The sequence below is a fragment of the Schistocerca serialis genome, chromosome 4 (genome assembly GCF_023864345.2).
Source record: "Schistocerca serialis cubense isolate TAMUIC-IGC-003099 chromosome 4, iqSchSeri2.2, whole genome shotgun sequence".
In the NCBI taxonomy this organism is placed as follows: Eukaryota; Metazoa; Arthropoda; class Insecta; order Orthoptera; family Acrididae; genus Schistocerca; species Schistocerca serialis.
In genome coordinates, this window is record NC_064641.1 from 15,139,051 (window position 1) to 15,158,342 (window position 19,292).

Here is a 19,292-nt window from a genome sequence, read left to right on the forward strand (position 1 = left end):
AACGTACTTGCAGGTGCGATGGGGAAAAAGACTGCAGGGATGGATCAGATGAACCTTCGGATTGCCCTGGCCGGCAGTGTCGTGCAGGGACATTCCAGTGTGAGAACGGAAACTGTACTGCAACTGCCACTATATGTGATGGAGTCGATGACTGTGGAGACAATTCAGATGAGAAAAAATGTGATTTACCATGTCCTGATCTTGAATTTAAATGCAAAACCACTGGACGATGTATTCTCAATGCCTGGAAGTGTGATGGTGATGCAGATTGTAAGGATGCCAGTGATGAAGATCCTGCAATATGCCGTAAGTAAACTTGAAATGTATAATTCATCTTTATATTCCTTACACAGGCAAAGTAAATTAAATTTTCCCTCCATTCAACAGCTTCAACTCATTTAATGGATGAAAATAAATTTATTTTAATTGGTTTTTAGGAAACCGACAGTGTGATCCTGAAACAGAATTTTCTTGCAAGAATGGCCGGTGTATCCCTAAATTGTGGATGTGTGATTTTGACAATGATTGTGGTGATGATTCTGATGAACCAGCTTATATGTGCAGGTAAGTTAAATCCTTGTGGATAAATGTTAACTGAGATAAACGTCCTAGGAAAGTTCTTGTAGAATGTAAATACTTTACGATTAAAGGACACTTCTCCCTGAAAAGAGGAAACATTGAGTTGCCAATAGGCACACAACTTTAGCCGGCAATGCGTAGGGGCATAGGCATATGTGTGAAAGAGTGTTTTTGTGCTTTAGCTTGTCAAAGGATAATTCCAAAAGCTAGGAAGTTTCCTTTTTTGTGTGTGCTTATCGATGACTCAGTGCTCCTGCTTTTTGGATATGTTGTCTCCTTTAATCCTAAAGTATGTAAATGTTAACCGAGACAAATTTATGTTGAGCAGGAGATCTAATTAATAAAATACGTGAAGTTTTTAAGTGCTCCAACTAAGACTGAAGAATAAATGAGAGTTGCTTTAAATATCAATACAGCTGCTGATTCTCTCGGGATGAATATGTTGGTTATAATGAGACTGGAGATGTATATGAAAAAAAGTACAGGTGGCAGGTGAAATTCAGAAAAGTATGTTTAAATAACAGTGTTAAGGGAGAAGACTGTTACTGTTCTGAGACATGCCATTTTCATGGATTGGAAAACTAAGAAACACAATAAAAGATAGGAATTAAATGTAAAGGTAGGAAAAATGAAAAATGTGGGAAGTAAAAATAATAAAAGCACATATACTGCCGCAAGTAAAATATTTCAAGACAAGTAGGCCTACTCGAGATGGTTTGATTGCACAAGAGTATTGTAGTTTGCACAAGAGTATTTGTGACAGATTAGGAATAAATATCAGCAAAGAGAAAAGGCTCCCTTATTCTTCTTTGTATGCACATCTCATATTTATTCTCTCTCATTTCAGTACAACAGTGTAGACTCTGTCCTTCCTCCTACATTATATATAAACTAGAATTGTTTTTGTTTTGAAGTATAGGCTTTCTGATAATTTTACCATGTGAAATACAATGTGTTTAACTACAAATATTATATTGTGGTTTTATGATTATTTGTTGCCAATACGATGTTAGCAATGAGTTTCTATGAAGTAGCTTTCTTTATTAATGTATACCTTGACTCGTTCTACTTCTCTGAAGATTCTGTTTTAGGATGGGATCTACAGAGAACACAGTGAATGAGTGAAATATTAGTTCTTGAACTCTTACTGCATTTTCTGTGTTTTTTATGTAAATGTTACAAAAGAAACATGAGTAAAACACTTTATTTTAATTCCATTAGGCAGCGTAACTGTACAAATGGGTGGCAGCGTTGTCCCGGCCATGCAAATTATCGTTGCATTCCAAAATGGTTATTCTGTGATGGAAAGGATGACTGCAGAGATAACAGTGATGAAATGGTAGAGAACTGTCCAAAATGCCATGAGACAGGTGATTTCCAGTGTATGAACAACAGATGCATTCCAAGGTAAGAGGAGACATTCATGCATTAACAAAAAATACCTGTTATGTAGAAGAAAGAGCCCTAATTCTAATAGCTGTCACAGAATCAATACAAAGTGAATCTATATCATGCCTGTGAGTTCCTCGGGGCTTTTTCATACTTTTGTAAAGTTTCCCTGTTGGCTGACTTCTATTGTTATATGCCTTTCTCTGTCATGTCCAGCAGTTGCACATTTTTTGTATTGCCTAATTACATTAAAGCATTGATTGTTGACTAATGTTAATATTCCAGAATTGAATGTGGTAGCTAAGAAGATAAATTGGTTTTTAGCAACTTGGCCCATAAAAGAAATTGCATAGTGAGCGATGCTTGTGGGGAGGGGGGCAGGTCCAGACCTAAGTTTTTGGGTTAAGTTTAACTGAAAAATTTAAAACTTATATGGAATTTGGTAGAACAATTCACTACAGATAATAAAATAATGTTTTTCAGCATTTTAAAATATTATGTATTACAATATTTTCAAGAAGTGGGCATAAAGTAACCCCCTCCCAGTATTGCAAGGGTTAAGTATCTGTGCTGCTGGGTATGTCTTTGCATCACACAGCTTTAGACAAGTGGTAGTCTGGTTTCTATCCTGGAATTTCTGTTATTCTAAAAGTGTATTTTTTTTTTTTTTTTTTTCAGGCGGTGGCTGTGTGATTTTGAGAATGACTGTGGTGATAATAGTGATGAACATGAATCCGTGTGCAGTGGATCATACAGGGAATGTTCAGAATCAGAGTTCCGTTGTGCAAATAACAAATGTATTCCAACAAGATGGCGCTGTGATCATGATGATGATTGTGGAGATAATTCAGACGAAGTAAACTGTGCAGGATTTCAGTGCAGGGTATGATTACTTGTCAGTTACTTCACTTTAAAGTAGTATAATTGTGGACTTCTACAATCCCAAAAACTTAAATGCTTCAGAGTTATGAAATATAATACATACTGAGATTTTGTAATTTGTGGGTTCGGTACATTTTTCTTTTAAGACCTCTTTTTTATGAAAAACTGTGGATAAGCAGGGAAAATCTTCGTAATATTTACATCACATGTTGTAAGCAATTTAATATTAGTAGTGAAAAGAATGAACAGACTACTTTGTAGATGTACTAAATTACAAAATTAGTCAGCAATGCAGAAACTTATTAGGAGGCTATTTGAAAATTGGACGATTTGCAAATGAATGATTAAGATTTTTTGTTTAACTAGTATAATATTGTGAGATATAATGTATAATCATATAATATTGTGAAATATAATGTGTAATAGTTTCATATTTCAGCAATTTAAAAGTCATAACTGTCCACAAAAATTAAACCTGTAAGTATTTAACAGACAAAGTTATATGATTCTCAGGCTTTATCAGTGTTGTTGATCGTTGGAGTGCTTCCAGGTCTTTTTGTGTTGTTGCTTCCATTTACGCACAATATTTCAGTGACTGATCCAGCCTTCCTCTCCAGGAGCTCGAGTTTTGCTGTTACGTACACTCGCTGCCTGTGCTCCAAGCAAACTGTGAACTATTGCTGGTCGAGCACCATTAATTATAGCATAGTTCAATCCACTTTGATGGTCTTTTGTTTTTCAGAGCATGCATTGATGTTCTGTGAAACTCAAATTCTCTCAGCCTTTTTCAATTCTGGTGAGTGTGGTGTCCGATGAGATCTTAATAAATTGAGTGCCAGACCCCAAACGTTTTATAAATTGATACCTCCATCCCTGTTTGAGGTTCTCTGATGACTTTATTTTGATAGGTTCCTTAACTGTGCTATCCCAGAAATTTGGTGATTGTACCACAATACTGATCTCATCATACTTAATTTCAAGATTATATTTGAGGCAATGTTAAGTAGCAGCTAATTTGCTTCAGTTGTTTTAATCATAAGGCATGCCACATCTGCAGTGATGAATGTACCTTTTAGTATATGATTGGTTCCATTTGCCGTAATCACAGATTGTTAAAGGAGTCACTTAATGGTCTGATGATGATTTGAGAGATTGAAATCAGTTACCATGAATAAAGTATTGTGCAATCAAGACTGATTACTTTATTAAAGTTCAGCTATAAGTCAAGTGTGGTTAAAAATAATTCAGTCGGCTGGAGTCCAGGCAGAAAGTGTATGCAACAGCGAAACTTGCAGCGCACTAAGAAGATGTCTGGGTTGGTCATCAAAATATTGTGCAGAAAATGTAAGCAACAACTTAGCAGAACATCCAGAAGCACACCTTTAAACAAATTTATACTTTTTTCCCCTATTCACAGACTAGCTTGATTCCATTGTTTCATATTATTTTAGACTCGCAAACATCCAAAATGTGTCAGTATACGCAATTTTACATTTTTCTCAACTCTTTCTTTATTTACCAATCAGTTTCAGATATTTAGTTTTTAATACTTTATAAAAATGTGCAGTTTCCAGCATCACATTTTCCACACACACAAAATTTCTTTTGATCAGTCTGACCCCTCAGTCTGTGTGTCTAAATCAAAGAACAACAATATTATGGAAAGGATAGGATTGATTGCTACTTACCATAAAATGATACATTAAGTTGCAGACAGGCACAACTAAAAGACTGTTACACATTTAGCTTTCGACTAGTGCTTTCTTCAGAAAAGAAAATACACACACATTCACACAAGCAAGCACACGTCTTGCACACATGACCATTATCTCCAGCCACTCTTGGTAGAAAATAATCAGATCGGTTTGTGTGCAGTGGAACAGAAACTTCCTCTTCGAATAAATGTTACTGAGCAATTTATAAAAATATGCGTCCATATCAGGTCATGATATGCTCAAAAGCTCCCCATTGTTTCACTTTTATAGTCTGTTAATACAACATTTAACTGTAAAAACAAAGAAATTCTGTCAGCATAACTTCATGTTATGAATGGTCCTTATCAACAATGGATGCATGAATGGTTGTAAATGCAATAAAAATTGTGATATTATGCCAGAAATAATTTATGGTCTTCTTTTTCATTTGCAGAATGGAACATTCCAGTGTGCTAGTGGCCACTGCATTGCAGCATATTTCAAGTGTGATGGAGACAGAGATTGTCTGGACATGAGTGATGAAATGCATTGTCCACCACGATATCCTAATGGTAGATATTGTCCTGAGAGTAAATTTGAGTGTTCCAATCATCTGTGCGTGAACCAAGGGGACCTCTGTGATGGAACAGATGACTGTGGTGATAATTCAGATGAAAGTCCAGCATTGTGCAGTACGTTTTTTTGTCTTTTGTATAAATATTTTGGATTAGTTGGTTGTAGGAATTAAACTGAAATTTCAGATGAAGAAAGACAAATGGGGATGTGACAAGAGGAAAGATTTGAGAATGTATTACCAAAGACATGTGTTATCTGTAAAAAAAGGGGGGGGGATTACATTGATCCTTATAGAAATACTTGATAAATACTATTTGTTGTTGTTGGACAACTGCTACAAGTTTTAACTTTGTTTTGCAGATGACTTTAACTGTGATACCCTAAGAAGATTCCAGTGTGATAATCATAAATGCATTCCAAGATATCAGGTGTGCGATGGAGCAGACAATTGTGGTGATGGAAGTGATGAAAATAATATGACATTGTGTGCCTCTCGTATCAAGCCATGCAACCATTATTCAGAATATCACTGTGCAAATAAGAACTGTGTTGACAAGAAAAAATTGTGTGATTTTGCAGATGACTGTGGTGACAATTCTGATGAGCTTGGTTGTCGTAAGTAATCCCTCTGTGTGATTTATATAAAGTAGTTAATTATTCAGGCTAAGTATCTTAATTTGAGATACACTGCACAGTTGTATACAGTGAGAACAATCCCAAAAATGTGGACAGATTGTAAGTGGTGATCTTTAATTTTTGGAGGAGTAAAGATAGCAAGAGTGTAGGCTACTGACAGTGTCTACAACTGCAATGTGCTCCTTTTGAAGAAAGAGAATATCATTTTTCCAAAATTCTTTTACCTGTTTAGTGTTACAAGTCCATGTCATGGATATTTTTAGTGAGAGAAGTTCCATTTAACAGACTTTTTTGGGAGAGAAGTTACTATCTTGCATATGCATCTTAGTTACACATTATTCTGTTGTTATGCTGATACCCGTGAAAGAATAGTTAATTCTAAGTATAATGTATGACTCTTAATTTGCTGTATCAGTTGATGACCAATGGTATTTATTTTTATATATCATATCAGTAGCAAAAAATACCATATTACAGTTGATACATGACTTAGAACAAAATATAGGCATTAAAAATAGTACACAACTTCAGACCAGAAGTAGATGACTTCAAGGGCACTGACTGTAGATTTTGCTAAGTCCTCCATGGTGTACAACACTGGGCTAAGCAATACTGCAAAAAGTAGTCTGAAGTCTGCTTGCCCTCTTTCATGCAACACCGATTTCACACTAAGACTCCATCCCTGGATATTAGTTTTTCTCCTTGTGATGCCAAAAGAGAGTTGGTTGAATGCCCTCCAGGTAGTCCATTCTTGTGTGTGACCATGGAAATTAAACGGAACATAAACTCAAAAATCCTTTTCCTCTAATAAAGTTTTTCATAAACTTGTTTGGTGCAAGATAGCACCCAAAGGAATTATGTTGGGAGTTCTGATATGCGGCAGTAAAGTCTTATGTTGTCTTCAGCCTCATTACAAAGAGCTTCAATAATGCAGAAAATCTCAATGTTTCTACTTTGTTCAGTGTACTCCATTAGTTGTTGTTGTTATGGTTTTCAGTCCAGAGACTGATTTGATGCAGCTCTCCATGCTACCCTATCCTGTGCAAGGTTCTTCATCTCTGTGTAACTACTGCAACCTACATCCTTCTGAATCCGCTTATGTATTCCTCCTTGGATCTCCCTCCACGCTTCCCTCCAGTACTAAATTGGTGATCCCTTGATGCCTCGGAATGTGTCCTACCAACCAATCCCTTCTTCTAGTTAAGTTGTGCCACAAACTACTCTTCTCCCCAATTCTATTCAATACCTAAGTTGTGCCACAAACTACTCTTCTCCCCAATTCTATTCAATACCTCCTCATTAGTTACATGATCTACCCATCTAATCTTCAGCGTTCTTCTGTAGCACCACATTTCGAAAGCTTCTATTCTCTTCTTGTCTAAACTATTTATTGTCCATGTTTCACTTCCATACATGGCCACACTCCATACAAATACTTTCAGAAAAGACTTACTGACACTTAAATCTGTACTCGATGTTAACAAATTTCTCTTCTTCAGAAACACTTTCCTTGCCATTGCCAGCCTACATTTTATATCCTCTCTACTTCGACCATCATCAATTATTTTGCTCCCCAAATAGCAAAATGTTATAACCTTTAATCACTAATAAAGTGCGTGGAGATACAAAAGTAGAAACACTCGCGGGTTACATGTTACTAACTCCGTATCTGTCACTCGACTGCCGGGCCGTGACATGCGGCCGGCGCCGTTCATAACCAGGTGGCGCTCCCGCGCTCGGCCGAGCTGCGGAGCGCCTCTATCGCCGTGTTCGCGTACTAACGTAGCGGCACTTTTGAATGTCGTGGCACTGTCACAACACTTTTCCCCCCTTGAAAAAAAAACGCTCACTTTCGTGGAGACACGGACAGTGCGGAGACATCCATGCCCTCGTGGGAGGTCCCGAGAAGATCCCGCGGAGAAACACGAGAGTATGGTCGAAAATGTCCAGGACGGAAGCTGGCGCGTGGAACGTGCCTCCTGGACGAGATGATGGGTGAAAACTCCGGAGCAGCATCCATAGGTGTCGTGGACCTGGGGGTGTGCTCCAGCGAGATGGGTCCCGGAGAAGGCGGCATCGCGACTGGGGCCGGTTCCGGCGTACTCGGAAGCGGTAGCGACGGCGGCGGCAACAACACGCCCGGAAGATCGGCAGCAGCGACAGGACTGGCTTCGCGGACTGGTGGAGACGAAAGAAGGGGCGGTGGTACCGGCGTGGCCACCACTCGTGGGCGCATCTGGTCGTAATGGCGAACAACCAAGCCGCCGTCCGTACGTATTTCACAAAGCCGGCGGCCGCGAAGAGCCTGGACCACCCCTGGAATCCATTTAGGGCGAGATCCATACCCCCGTGCCCACACGTCGGCGCCCACCGGGTATTTTCCCGCACTAGGGGACACAGTACAAGGCCTGACAGGGTGAAGCAGATGCAGTAGGGTGCGCGGTTGGCGGCCATGCAAGAGTTCAGCAGGGCTGCGATCACCCAGAGGCGTGAAGCGATAAGAACTCAGAAATTGCAACAGAGCGTCATCTGTGGAAAAATCACTAAGGAATTTTTTCATTTGGCTTTTGAAAGTGCGGACAAGGCGCTCGACCTCCCCATTCGATTGCGGATGGAAAGGCGGTGCTGTAACATGATGAATCCCTTGTCCAGTACAAAAATCACGGAAGGCCTGCGAAGAGAACTGAGGGCCATTGTCCGTGACAATCGTGGATGGAAGACCTTCTAGCGCAAAGATTTTTGACAAAGCCAGCGTCGTCGCCGCAGTGGTGGGCGACGGACAGCGAACAACAAACGGAAACTTCGAGAAGGCGTCAATCAACAGTAGCCAATAAGTGCCGAGGAAGGGGCCGGCAAAGTCAGCGTGCACCCGTTCCCACGGCTGCGCCGGATCAGGCCACGGAGAGGGCAGAGTACGAGGCGCAGCCAGTTGTTGAACACACTGAGCACATGCAGCGACCATGTGGGCGATGTCCGAATCAATACCGGGCCAATAAACGTGCCTGCGGGCGAGGGACTTAGTCCGAGAAATCCCCCAATGGCCCTCATGCAATAGTTTGAGAACAGCTTTGCGAAGAGAGGCGGGCACCACAACCCGTGGAGATGCGCCATCCGTGGCCAGAAGAACAACACCCTCACGAACAGACAGACGAAGGCGCAAGGCATGGTAGTTGCGAAGGGGATCCGACGCCCGGCCCTTGGTCCTGTCCGGCCAACCCCGCTGAACAAAACCAATCACCTGACGCAGGACCGGATCCCGCGCAGTAGCCGACGCGACCTACGAACCTGTAAGTGGAAAACCCTCGACCGCACGACGTTCTTCCTCATCAATGTGGAAACAGAGGAGTTCATCGCGATCGAAAACCGGGTCGGGGCCCATCGGCAAACGCGACAACGCGTCAGTGTTGGCGTGCTGGGCCGTGGGGCGATAGTGAATCTCATAGTGAAAACGAGACAAGTATAAGGCCCAACGTTGCAGGCGGTGAGCTGCCTTATCCGGAAGCGACGCCGAGGGGCTGAACAGAGAGACCAGCGGCTTGTGGTCGGTGATGAGGTGAAACTTAGAACCATACAAAAAAACGCTGAACTTTTTCAGAGCATAAACGATAGCGAGCGCCTCCTTTTCTATTTGAGAGTAACGCCGTTGGGCATCGTTGAGGGTCTTGGAAGCGTAGGCGATGGGTCGTTCCAACCCATCCTCATACCGATGGGCGAGAACAGCCCCTAGGCCATACTGTGACGCGTCAGTCGCCAGAACCAAGTGCTGACCCAGACGGAATGTGGCAAGACAAGGCGCCGACTGCAAATGAGCCTTCAGGCGGACAAAAGCCTGCTCACACTCGGCGGACCAACAGAAAGGAACGTTTTTGCGTAACAGCTGATGCAGAGGATGAGCCACCGCCGCCGCGGAGGGAATGAATTTGTGATAATAAGCAACCTTGCCTAGAAACGCCTGAAGTTCTTTGACCGTAGACGGCCGGGGTAGAGCGGTAATGGCCGCAACGTGCTGTCGTAGAGGACGTATACCCTCACGGGACAAGTGGAAACCAAGATACACAATGGAGGGTTGGAAGAACTGAGACTTGTCCAGATTGCACTTCAACCCTGCTGAATGCAGAACCCGAAACAGTGAACGCAAATTGCGAAGGTGCTCCTCAGTGGAGGCCCCGGTGACAACAATGTCATCCAGGTAGTTGATGCAGCCGGGAACGGAAGCCGTGAGCTGTTCCAAAAACCGCTGAAAAATGGCCGGCGCGCTAGCGACGCCAAATGGTAACCGCTGGTACTGATACAACCCACAAGGAGTGTTGATGACGAGAAATTCCTTGGAAGATGCATCCAGCGGCAACTGATGGTACGCCTCCGATAAGTCAAGTTTGGAAAAGAACTGGCCCCCAGCGAGCTTGGTAAATAACTCCTCAGGACGGGGAAGAGGATAAGTGTCAATGAGGCTTTGAGCATTGACAGTGGCTTTAAAATCACCACACAATCGCAGACTCCCGTTTGGTTTAGAAACCACCACGACGGGCGATGCCCATTCGCTGGAGGTAACAGGAAGGAGAATCCCCGAAGCTGTTAACCTGTCTATCTCAGCTTTGACAGGCGCACGCAACGCCATCGGAATAGGGCGTGCCCGGAAAAACTTAGGGCGAGCCGTAGGTTTAAGAGTAATGTGGGCTTCAAAATCCTTGGCCCGACCCAGACCCGCAGAGAACACGGACGAGAATTCAGAACACAAGCCATCCAGCTGTTGATACGGAATGTCCTCAGATATGAGGTGCACATCATCATCAATGGAAAACCCGAACAACTGGAAAGCATCATAACCGAACAGGTTTTCAGTGCCCGCATGATCCACCACATAAAACGTGAGGGGCCGAACAACAGACTTGTAGGCAGTGAAAGCATCAAACTGGCCAACGATAGGAATTTTCTGCTTATTATAAGTTCGTAGATTTCGCGTAACTGGAGACAAGGAAGGGGAGCCTAACTCCAAATACGTGCGAGAATTAATGAGAGTTACTGCAGAGCCAGTGTCCACTTGCATGCGAATGTCTTTATCCAGAACACGAACAGTAACAAACAATTTATTCGTTTGAGAAAGCACACAGTTAACATCCATGTCCGATGCCTCGTCCTCGTCGACAGGAACTTTAGGGGACTGACACACAGAAGCAATGTGGCCTTTTTTCCTACATGAATTACACGTGGCCCAACGTTTTGGACACGCGGCTCTGTCATGCTGTACGAAACAACGTGGACAAGAAGGAAGGGCGGAACGAGCCTGCTTCTGTGGTTGCTGTTTTCGCTGCGAGCGTGGCGGCCCAACGCGACGTTGTTGACGCGAGTGCACCGCCGCCACATCGTCGTTTTCCTGTGAAACAGGCACATTGTCTGCGTCGAAAGTGGTCTGGACAGCGCCTACATCACACCACGCGTCTATTTGCGCACCAGCAGCGTGAGACACTTCAAACGATTGAGCGATGCTGAGAACTTCCGACAACGACGGGTTTGGCAATTGTAAGGCACGTTGCCGAACTTCTTTATCAGGAGCAAGCCGTAAAATAGCGTCCCGAACCATTGAATCAGCGTAAGACTCATGATGAGTGTCCGTGACAAACTGACATTTCCGACTCAGACCGTGTAGTTCCGCCGCCCAAGCCCTGTAAGATTGATGGGGCTGTTTACGACACCGGTAGAAAGCCACGCGGGCGGCAACGACATGGGTGTTTTTTCGGTAATAGTTAGACAATAAGTCACACATTTCTTGGAAGGACAGAGAGGCAGGTTCCCGCAGAGGGGCTAACTGAGATAACAGCTGATAGATCCGTGGGGAAATCCAAGATAGAAATAACGACTTACACATAGGAGCGTCGACAACACCGAAAGCCAAGAAGTGTTGCCGCAAACGCTTCTCATAATCCTCCCAGTCTTCAGCGGCCTCGTCATAAGGAGGAAACGGAGGCGGAGAAGAGGAAGACAGACGATGAGTAAGCGACGTCGACAACGCCTGAATAGCAGCCGTCAGCTGTGTTTGTTGCGCCTGAATAGCAGCCGTCAGCTGTGTTTGTTGTTCAATAAGCGCTTGCAGAAGCTGTTCCATGTCTGCCCCGACACGAACACACAAGTCCACAACGCAGGGGAAAAAAAAAATATCCGACCTCGTCGCCAAAAAGTGTTATAACCTTTAATCACTAATAAAGTGCGTGGAGATACAAAAGTAGAAACACTCGCGGGTTACATGTTACTAACTCCGTATCTGTCACTCGACTGCCGGGCCGTGACATGCGGCCGGCGCCGTTCATAACCAGGTGGCGCTCCCACGCTCGGCCGAGCTGCGGAGCGCCTCTATCGCCGTGTTCGCGTACTAACGTAGCGGCACTTTTGAATGTCGTGGCACTGTCACAACACAAAACTCATTTACTACCACTTTCATCTTCATCTACATCCTCTTCCATTTCCATATTACCCCCAAGTACATTGCCCTTATAGATACCCTCTATATATTCCTTCGACTTTTCTGATTTCCTTTTCTTTGCTTATAACCAATTTTCCACATGATCTCTTGATATTCATACAGGTAGCTCTCTTTCCTCCAAAGTTCTCTTTAATTTTCCTGTAGGCTGTATCTATCTTACCACTAGTGATATATGCATCTACATCCTTACATTTGTCCTCTAGCCATCCCTGCTTAGCCATTTTGCACTTCCTGTCAATCTCATTTTTGAGACGTTTGTATTCCTTTGCACCTACTTCATTTACTGCATTTTTATATTTTCTCCTTTCATCAATTAAATTCAGTATCTCTTCCGTTACCCAAGGATTTCTACTAGCCCTCGTCTTTTTACCTACTTGATCCCTGCTGCCTTCACTATTTCATCTTTCAAAGCTCCCCATTCTTCTCCTACTGTATTTCTTTCCTTCATTCTTGTCAATCATTCCCTAGTGCTCTCTCTGAAATTCTCTACAATCTCTGGTTCTTTCAGTTTATCCACGTCCCATCTCCTTAAAATGCCACCTTTTTGCAGTTTCTTTATTTTAATTTACAGTTCGTAACCAATAAATTGTGGTCAGAGTCCACATCTGCTCCTGGATATGTCTTACAGTTTAAAACCTTGTTCCTAAATCTCTGTCTAACCATTATATAATCTATCTGAAATCTTCCAGTGTCTCCAGGCCTCTTCCATGTATACAAACTTCTGTCACGATTCTTAAGCCAATTGTTAGCTATGATTAAGTTATGCTCTGTGTAAAATTCTACCATACAGCTTCCTCTTTCATTCCCTACACCCATTCCATATTCAACTACTACTTTTCCTTATCTTCCTTTTCCTACTATCGAATTCCAGTCCCCCACGACTATTCAGTTTTCATCTCTCTTCACTATCTGAATAATTTCTTTTATCACATCATAGACTTCTTCAGTCTCTTCATCATCTGTGGAGCTAGTTGGCATATAAACTTGTACTAATGTGGTAGGCGTTGGCTTCTTATCTATCTTGGCTACAACAATGCATTCACAATACTGTTCATAGTAGTTTACCCATGCTCCTATTTTTTATTCATTATTAAACCTACTCCTGCATTACCCCTATTCAATATTGTATTTATAACCCTGTATTCACCTGACCAGAAGCCTGCCACTGAACTTCACTAATTCACACTGTATCTAACTTTAATTTATCCATTTTCCTTTTTATATTTTCTAACCTACCTGCCCAATTAAGGGATGTGACATTCCCCGCTCTGATCCGTAGAATGCCAGTTTTCTTTCTCCTGATAACGACATCCTCCCGAGTAGTCCCCGTCTGGAGATCCAAATGGGGGACTATTTTACCTCCGAAATATTTTATCCAAGAGGATGCCGTCATCATTTAACAATATAGTAAAGCTGCATGCCCTTGGGAAAAATTATGGCTGTAGTTTCCCCTTGCTTTCAGCCATTTGCAGTACCAGCACAGGAAGGCCATTTTGGTTAATGTTACAAGGCCAGATCAGTCAATCATCCAGACTGTTGCCTCTGCAACTGCTGAAAAGGCTGCTGCCCCTCTACTGCATTTACTACTTAGAAATTACATTTAAGAATTTTTTTTTATATATATATATATATATATATATATATATATATATATATATATATATATATATATATATATATATATATAGTTACCTTTTTATGTTAGAACAAACAAGAAGATGGTTTAGTTGTTCGTTGTGTATCAAGAAAGGAAGATGGATTAATTTTCAATTTACCCAAATGCACACTGTGGAGTGCCAGTATAGCCATTGTTTGTAATTACTTTTTGTACAAGAGCATGCTGAAAAGTAATGCCTCTGAATTTTTTTATTCTGTTCTCAATATAGGTTGAGGTAGTACATGTCATGCATATTGCTCAGTTGACTTCCCAGCTTCCCCGACACAAATTGGAACCCTCGCCCATGAGTGGTCTCCTAATTGTAGCATGTAACATGGTGCAACGCAACTATGTTGGTGCACAAGAAACAGCGTGCTATAACTGAGTTTTTAACCACAGAAACTATCTCCCCCATTGAAAACCTTAGAAGAATTAAAGCTGTGGATGGTGATGATTGTATCACCATCAATAATGTGAGACACTGGGTTGTTCATGCTCGTAAATGGTGGTGCTTACCTTAACTTGACCCATCCAATTTTCACCTGTTTACAAAACTTAGCGAACACCTTTAATGACTTCACTTTGATAGTGGTGAAGTGGTGCAAGCAAACATTCTGCCATCTCGGTATCAACAAACTGGTCTCTCGTTGGGAGAAATGTATTGGTCACCAGGATGACTACATTCAGAAATAAATAGGTAGACATGAAGAATAAAGATGTAGATTGTTAATAAATTTTGTTTTATTTAAAAAGCTTTAAGAGTTTAGACATAAAAAATTCAGAGGCTTTCACAGTCCCTTTGGGAATGGTACATAGTGGATTGTAGCATATTTCCTGATGCATCGTGCCCTCGTATATTGTATACCACGTTTAACATATGCTTTTTCCATTGTTTTCAGACCATTTGAAATCATGCACAGAAGCAACAAGAGGAGGATGTGAACATCACTGCATCAATATAACTGGTGGTGGATATATCTGTGCTTGCTACAGTGGGTACATTATATCTCCTGAAAATAAAAAGAAATGCCTTGGTAAGATTTTTGTGTATTTGTCATGAACTAATGGCTCATTTATAGTTGTTTGGTTGTGTAAGTGAATAAGTGCAGATATGTGATCATATGTAAGGTCTGAACATTTCATTGCAATGTGTTTACACTGAAAGTTACTCACCTGTTGTTACATCTACATCCATACTTTGCAAATCTCTGTGAAATGTATGGCAGAAAATACTTTCTGTTGTACCAGTTATTAAGGTATCATCCCATTCCATTAGAGCGTGACAGGAATGGTTTCTTAAATGCCCCTCTCGCATGCCATAATTAATATAATCTTGACTGAAAGGTTCCTCCAGGAATGATATGTAGTGGGTTGTTGTATATTCATAGATTCATCACTTAAAGTTGGTTCTTGGAACTTCGTAAGTTGGTTCTCATGGATTAGTATGCGTCTGTCTTCAAATGTGTGCCATTTCAGTTTTTTCAGTCATTATGTTGTGCTGTGCAATGCTTTTATGCACTACAAGAGCTGTGCCTTCCTGATCATTCATTCAGTGCTAGCAACAATGAAAACGATACAGTGGATCATTTTAACTTATCTTAGTTATCTTAGTTATCAATGAAAATAATCAGTGATTGACAATATAATGTAAACAGATAGATAAAAAATGTACTCAACAAGCAGTGGCAGGGGAACACACAGACAAAAGGGTTTGACTTTTACAAGCTTTTGGAGTCAGTGGCTCCTTCTTCTGGTGGAAGAGTTGAAGGGGAAGGAAGGGGGGTGAAGGAAAAGGTTTAAGAAACCGAGGATCAGAGGAGACTTACCAGAGGTGATGAGAAGGATTAGGTTTTCTTAGTTCACTTTAACTTCTCATACTTGTTAGTATGTATACTCTTTTCTAAGTGCTGTCACAACCACTGCCTCAACTTATAAGCTGATTTATATATGACTGAGCTCTCTTCCCACGTTTTAGTAAGTTTCATTCTAGTATTTTCTTTCAAGGTTGAGTTTTCCCAGTTCCCAGGCTTTAAGATATCAATAGTTTCATTGCCTGACAAAGGAGACGATGTTAACCCATTTAAAACTTATTAAAAATTCGGAGATATGAGGCAGAGCTAGTAATGAAAGGTGAAAGAAATGCATGTTCTTACAGTCAAAAATGTGTGTAATGTTCAAAAATGGGGAACTGTTTTACAGGAAGAGTAGAAAGAAGAAAGATGAAGATTATAAAATTCATAAGTCAGGATGGAAAGCAATAACAACTGTACTTGACAATGCTTGAAGTAGAGAGAATAGTAAACAGTTATGTGTATGCTAAGAAATTTAAGAACTGCAGACTAAGAAAATATGTGTATGAAGAATCAAAATTACCAAAGAATCTAGCTGATTTACCCTGGTTCCAAGTTTGCAGTGGGGCTTTCTAAATACGAGCATCAGTATTTTTTGCTTGTTATTTGTTTTACTTTTTGTGTTTATCATAAAACAAGATTCATTGGAAAGGGGAAGAAAAACAAAAAAATATCATTTTCACTTGTGATTTGTTTTGTGAACCTTATCTCATTCACAACAAAAGCCACAGTACTTATTAGCAATAAAATCTCTAGAGGGAAATGTTGTTGCTTATAGGTTTAAACACAGGTTATATAAAGATTTAAAATGTAATGTAGAAGGAGTTTTTTTCAAGTGGCATAGTCAGAAATTCAGTGCAACCTTGCATTTGTCTCCTCAGGTTTTCTCCACTCTTTGTTATCAATCCTCTTTCTGTCTCCTCTTCTTCTGGTACACATGTACTTTGAAGTGTGGAACTGTTGTGAGGAAATATGCAAGAGAACAGAAATAAGGGCAAAGTAAAACTCGTCGTGAAAGAACACTAATCCTCAGGATGGCACTTTATGTGAAGTTTTTGTCTTTATTGACTTTAATCATTCATTGCAACTGTGAAAGTAATAGAGGTGCATTTTCTTCAAAATTTTACAATTCATCTGTAATTTCTGTGTGTTATTCATTTCACTGATGGATACTTTGTGACTCAGTTTGATGTGTTCCCAGCTAACAAAAAAGAAATGGATATTTATTTTTATCTGCTTGCAGTAATTTTGCTCGCTCTTCAGGTTATTTTTGAGATAAAATAATTTCTAGACTATTTATGTATGATAGTTTATATTTTTATTAAATTTGATTTCTTTGATTCTACAGATATAGATGAATGTGAATCTGGGACCCATCACTGCTCACAGACTTGTACCAATCTAAATGGAACTTTCAGTTGCTCCTGTCGAGATGGGTTTGTTCTCTCTGATAGACTGAGTGGTGTATGCAAGGTGGCAGACGGTGATATTACATTACTTTTTGGCAATGGGCCAGAGATAAGAGCATATGAACCTAAAGAACGAAGAGCACAAAATGTAATTCAGAACGAGAAGAGGATTGAAGCAATTGACTATGATCCTAGAATGGAATATGTGTTTTGGGCAGATTCATATGATAAAACAATTAAGAGGTCATATATGATTAATGCTAAAAATGGAGAAGTAAAAATGGGATATGCTCAAGATCTGAATATGAAAGGTAAAATGCTTTACTATAAATGTGTGTATATTTTAAAGAAAAATCTGTGCTGGAATTTAATGTGTTTATTTATACTAGAATACCAATCATTTCTCACCTAAAGGTTATATTAAAAATGTAAACTTGAGACTGGAACCTACAAGCCTCCCCCAGTCTTGGTTATGATAAGATTTGGTTTCTGATGAGTTTGCTATTGATATTATTGGCATCAGACTACAAGGTTAATGACATCACTGGAGTACAGACTTACAGCCTAGGTAATTAGGTCAAAACTATTAAAGTCTCTGTGTGCGTATTGCGCCTACCTTATAGAAAATTGTGTCATTCTTGTGTATCATTCCCCATCAAAATAATGACAATGATGGAAAGTGTCTCTTCCAGTTACATACAGTTTAGAATGAACAATGAATTTACTTGTTCTGTAGAGTCAAAGAAAATGTCCCTATTGTATAGCCTAATCAGTATTCACACCAGAGTTACAATCACTCATATTTCGAAGTTTCTTCTAAGTTTGCCATTGCTGTTTAGTTCAATGTGATCACTGTACTATGAAATAGTCTTTCATCAAGTACTAAATTAATCTCAGTCTTTAACAAATAAATTTCTATACATGATCACACACATTGTGTTCTCTTGCGACTTGGTCAGTATGCAAGCTCAGACTAGACTGACTACTTCGTGTGTGTCAAAACCAGCTGATGCCAAACCTCACATTGCTCATGGTATGGAGCACCCCTGCATCATCTGTGTTGATACATCTGAGCAAATCATCTCTGTTGATACATCTGAGCAAACATATGTAAGGGTGAAGTCAATAAATTACACATAGGATCAATATATGTAATCATATAGGATTTAGTCATGAAATGTTTACATATTCAGGATGCAATCAGTATATACAAAATTAGTTTAGTCCCCCTTAAACATACCAACAACCAACCAAAATTAGCATCAAAGAGTTTTATGTGTACTTCAATTCCAGTTGTAGGCCTACTTACTTCTTTGCACAACCTTCCAGACTTAATTAAACCAACCATAATGTTTTAAAAGACATTCCTAAGTATGAAAATTTACTTACTGAAATATTTATACACATAATGGTTGTGTATGACCTTTGTGTCATTTTCTTTCATCTTCTTGCAAAATAGCTTAATGCCATTTTTATGGTCTTATATACTTAAGACAATAATGTACAAAGATAACAGTCAATCAATTTTGGGATTTCTTAGCACTATATTATATTTTATAGAAATATGTCAATAAGTGAAAAACAACAGGTTTTATTTGTATTAACAATGTAAAATTGCTACATTGCCAGATGCAACCTTATAGTAGGATGTACAAATATATGGAAGATGCAGTTATATAGTTATGCAATGCAGGTAGACATGAGATCGTCAAGGCTTGATGCAAAGACTTAGAGTCATCATTCAACACAACCAAGTATGCGTAAGTAGGTGAAAAGATCTAATATTGCTACAGTACTACATTGGCTGTCAGCCACAGTCATCAAATCTAGGGATATTCATCCAAAATAATTCAAAATGGGAAGAACACAAAAAATTATGTATAGAGACAGATGACAGGCTGAGATTGATTTGGAATATTTAAGCTAGTCCTGTTCATTAAGGAGATTACTTACAAAATGCTTGCTGACCAAACTTTGAATACTGTTTGTCAACTAGAATCTCTTACGAAGTCGTTTTAACGGAATTGATAAGGAAATGCAGAGACAAGCAGTGACATTCATCATGGGTTAGCTGCGTCGGCATGACAACAATGCCCAACAAATGCCATCGAAATCCATGACTAAACATATGTTGTGAATTAC

At 40.3% G+C, this 19,292-nt stretch overlaps 1 protein-coding gene across 1 annotated transcript in view; it reads left to right on the forward strand.

Moving 5' to 3' along the window:
* LOC126475165 (low-density lipoprotein receptor-related protein 2) overlaps positions 1–19,292 on the forward strand; it is a 217,079-nt gene that overhangs the window by 179,751 nt on the left and 18,036 nt on the right. Inside the window, exons 48-55 of the mRNA XM_050102790.1 lie at positions 14–306; positions 438–564; positions 1,801–1,986; positions 2,647–2,851; positions 4,999–5,236; positions 5,481–5,735; positions 14,791–14,925; positions 17,090–17,461. Coding sequence (XP_049958747.1) covers positions 14–306; positions 438–564; positions 1,801–1,986; positions 2,647–2,851; positions 4,999–5,236; positions 5,481–5,735; positions 14,791–14,925; positions 17,090–17,461 — 1,811 coding nt within the window. The remainder of the gene's footprint in view (positions 1–13; positions 307–437; positions 565–1,800; positions 1,987–2,646; positions 2,852–4,998; positions 5,237–5,480; positions 5,736–14,790; positions 14,926–17,089; positions 17,462–19,292) is intronic.